Below are 3,898 nucleotides of genomic sequence, written 5' to 3'. Positions count from 1 at the left end.
CTTTAAATTCGGTCTCTGTAAGCGCAATTATAAGTGACCCTCCGTTCACAGCCAATTCACAACGGTACCCTTAAAACCTTCATCAATTAAAAATGTGGTAGATACCGTCGTTTTTACAACTGTTGAAAATCAAGCATTGCCATCTTTGCATGGAGGGTCACTTAAATGTGCGCTTGCAGTCCCTTTCAGCCCTCTTCTCTTCCCCTATCCATTTCATGAATAAATAAAATCTAAAAACAGCAGCTAAATGATAAAATTAAAATATATTTGATACATTTTCTATGAAGCGTAATATCATTTTCCCGATAAATAATACAATATGAGGGATACATAATACAGGGCACAGTGAGTTCAATAAACTAGTGTTTTCTTAAATTCTCTTTAAATTAAGCTAATTAAAATGTGATTCATACCTAAATGTTAAGTGGGCATATTTCTCTTTTATAATTTTAATAGTTTTTTTATTAAAGATATTCGTTTTGGTGTTAACTGTAAATCCATGCTCCTGTTGTACAATTCGCATCTGTACATGTGTTAAGAAAAAAGTACATTTAACCAATCAGCGTCATACATCGGTTATACAACGGCTGGTGAGTTTTCTGGATTCAGATCACTGGTTTAAGTGTTGGTACAATTTAATATGAAGATTAACGTTTTTTAAAATAGCTTTTATACACAACTCCTAGATCGGAGATTATGAATTTTAGAATCTTAATATGAATAGAGTCGTGAGTTTTGAAGTCTAATGTATAGTAATTGAAAGCAAATATGATCTTTGATTCGTATTTCTGATCTATACAGCAAGTATTTGGCCGGATCCTTAATTCTTGGAGCTAGGTATAATCTTTCAAACCATTGAGGTAATAATACAACAGTGGCAGGTCTTAAGACTGATTCATCCCCCAACTTAGATAATCAGGTTTCCTAAAAATAATAAACCTTAGTAACATTTTAATTTTCGGCCAAATCCAAGCACCAGAATTGGCCGTCCCCCACTTTGATTTTGCAGGTTTAAGATCTTCGATTGAGTTAGGTCCAGACAAATTCTGACCGAGAGCCACAGCCTACACAGACAATGGGATACGACGATGCGCCTAGTGCCTAGGAGTAAGCAGTGCTAGGGATCCGTTTAATTTTGCTGCGGATCCAGATCCTGGATCCGCCATGATAGGAAAATCGACCCGGATCCCTTCAAGATTTACCGATTTATAAAGCAAATAACACATTATCAAACATGTTTCTTTTTTGCTTATTTTTTGCTAAAACTTACTGAACCATTCCCAGATATGGAAAAAAAGAAAAAAGTAAACACGGAAAACAGAGTGTTTCAGATCCAACGGATCCGGATCCTAAGCACTGCGTCTAGCTGTAGATTTCTGAATAGAGAGCCCGCAACAGTCAAAAAGTACGATAATACTTTTTTTGCGAGAACCCAAATAAATGAATTATGTAAACTATATTACCTGGCAGCATGATATTCGTCAACAAGCTGCTGAACAACTTCTCTACTATCATCCATCTCATCCAACCCGTCAGCAAACATAGGCTCCTATTCATACAATTCATTGAAAACAGAACACTTAAAACAGATTTTTGAAGATCAAATCTTTTTGGATAGGGATTAAAGTCGGCTACGGAAAATCAATAAATTAAGAAAAAACAATTAATTTTTGGGTAAAAAGTATAAAAGGATGGAAAAAACTTGCCTTTTCAGGTCCAATTCCCCCCCCCCTCTTAAGAAAACACTCATTAAATGCAAACTTTAGATCTTTTTTAAACAAATCCCAACCCTACTCTCTAGCACTAGAATTATATCATTTTCTTCTCAATATATTTCACCAAAAACGTTGACATCATCAGGAGTTTTGTCCTTACTCTTTTGAAGAGGATTGAATGCAAAATACAGCTTTTTGCTGGTTTTAACCTAGACTAAAAGTTCAAGAGATTTAGAAATAACAGAAGAATATTGACAACAAAAAAACTAATGTTCCGAATATTTTACAAAATCAAGAACAGTCCTTTAGCGTTGTTTTGTAATTGTAGAAACCCGGATTAAATATTGTGAGTATGAAGGCTAAGGATTTTAAAGGCGGGACCCGTCTAAGCCTTTTGTTCTCAAATTCTAAGATTAATAATGTTTTTCATTCCATTCTCAACTTGACAGAGAAATAAATCCTTTAAATTAATGACAGATGCATGTGCTACATTAAGATTCAGAATATAAAACTTTGTATCTTGAATATAAAAATGAAAATTAACTGGATTAACGTGGGCCGGCGATTACTGATAAAATAAACACGTGATAACGAGAGGAGGCCAATTATTCAAGAGAATCTGCATTGACGTACGTATCTCTAATTATCATAATTGAACATTAATTTTATTTAATATTTTATTTTTACCCCCCCCCCCCCCCCCCCCCCGGACCTTGGAAATATTTTCTCTCTGCAGATGTTAGGTTTGTTTGCACGCATTTCTCAAGGAATAAGTTAATTTTTTTTTGGAAAAATTTATGATTTTCGGGGAAAATATTACATTTTTGCGTAAAACTAAATAGTATCAAAAAGGTTGGAACAATTGCCAGTTAAATTGCAATTTTACATTTTCCATACAAATCATTAAAAACATTGGAAGATAATTAAAAAGATATCAATAAAATATCTATAAAATAGAGCTCTTCGCTCATATGTTCGCTATAGCTAGCCAATAGGCTGACCCATGACTGATTGTTTTTAGAGAACCCATGAGTATCACGGAAGTAACAAACTATAATAACTTAAGGAATTTTTTTAATTACACGGGCAACCCCGGGTACTGCTAAAATCATGATTAAAGACAAAGCGCTGGTAAACGGCGGGAGTAACTATGAGTAACCTAGCACACACCTGGCAATTCAGCTAGTTCTCAATAAATAAAAAAACTTAAGAAAATGTCAAAAATCTTTTTACCTTTCTGAACTGGTCAAGGAAGGCATTTCGTTTCCGCAGTTTATCGTAGTCTCTCATTGCTCTCTCAAACAGAGCTGAATGTAAACACAATTATAATTAATAATTATAAAAAACTTTGAATATATTTAAAAACAAAGATTAAAAAAATTTATTAGGATTTTACCAAAGAATTGATGACTAGCGGAATAAAGTTAAATTAGGTTAATGAACTTTTTCTTCACAATTCAAGTTATGTATTATCAAATCAAATCAAATCAAATCAAATCAAATCAAATCAAATCAAATCAAATCAAATCAAATCAAATCAAATCAAATCAAATCAAATCAAATCAAATCAAATCAAATCAAATCAAATCAAATCAAATCAAATCAAATCAAATCAAATCAAATCAAATCAAATCAAATCAAATCAAATCAAATCAAATCAAATCAAATCAAATTAAATCAAATTAAATCAAATCGAACCAAATCAAATCAAATTAAATCAAATCAAATCAAACGAAAAATGAAATGAAATGAAATCACATGGCACGGATGGCTTAAGGCTCCTAAATGAGTTTTAAGCTTTGCTCACATTCGAGGTTTTCAGCCGGATCTAATAAATTGTTATTTTTATTTTGTTTTTAAAGGGGATGGTTGAGTTGGCACATTTGATGTAGGGGGGGGCTGCCTTCATTTTTGGTTCAAATCTTCCAATTTTTTGGGTGCACGCCTAATTAGTGATCGTAATTCCTAAAATAAAATAAAATTGAATTCTAATAACCTAGCTCTAATGACCTCTAGTGACCTCCAGAAATAGAAAATATTTCAACTATGGCTTTATGCACATCAAACGAAAGCTAGGGACCCAGGGAATACAGTAGCAGCAAAAAATCCAGTGTTTGACCTTCTAATGACCTCTTACGACCTCTAATGACCTAAATGACCTCCAAAAATGAAAATGTTTTAAC

At 33.0% G+C, this 3,898-nt stretch overlaps 1 protein-coding gene across 1 annotated transcript in view; it reads right to left on the bottom strand.

The window, feature by feature from the left end:
- Nucleotides 1–244: 244 nt before the first annotated feature.
- LOC111708829 (tubulin gamma-1 chain) overlaps nucleotides 245–3,898 on the bottom strand; it is a 21,130-nt gene continuing 17,476 nt past the window's right edge. The window contains exons 18-20 of the mRNA XM_023482326.1: nucleotides 2,949–3,022; nucleotides 1,464–1,549; nucleotides 245–924 (exon numbers count right to left, since the gene is read on the bottom strand). Of these exons, the coding sequence (XP_023338094.1) occupies nucleotides 885–924; nucleotides 1,464–1,549; nucleotides 2,949–3,022 (200 nt within the window). The 3' untranslated portion in view covers nucleotides 245–884. The remainder of the gene's footprint in view (nucleotides 925–1,463; nucleotides 1,550–2,948; nucleotides 3,023–3,898) is intronic.

Source organism: Eurytemora carolleeae, unplaced genomic scaffold (assembly GCF_000591075.1).
Source record: "Eurytemora carolleeae unplaced genomic scaffold, Eaff_2.0 scaffold845, whole genome shotgun sequence".
NCBI classification, from domain to species: Eukaryota; Metazoa; Arthropoda; class Copepoda; order Calanoida; family Temoridae; genus Eurytemora; species Eurytemora carolleeae.
This window is presented reverse-complemented; position numbering and strand designations above follow the sequence as displayed.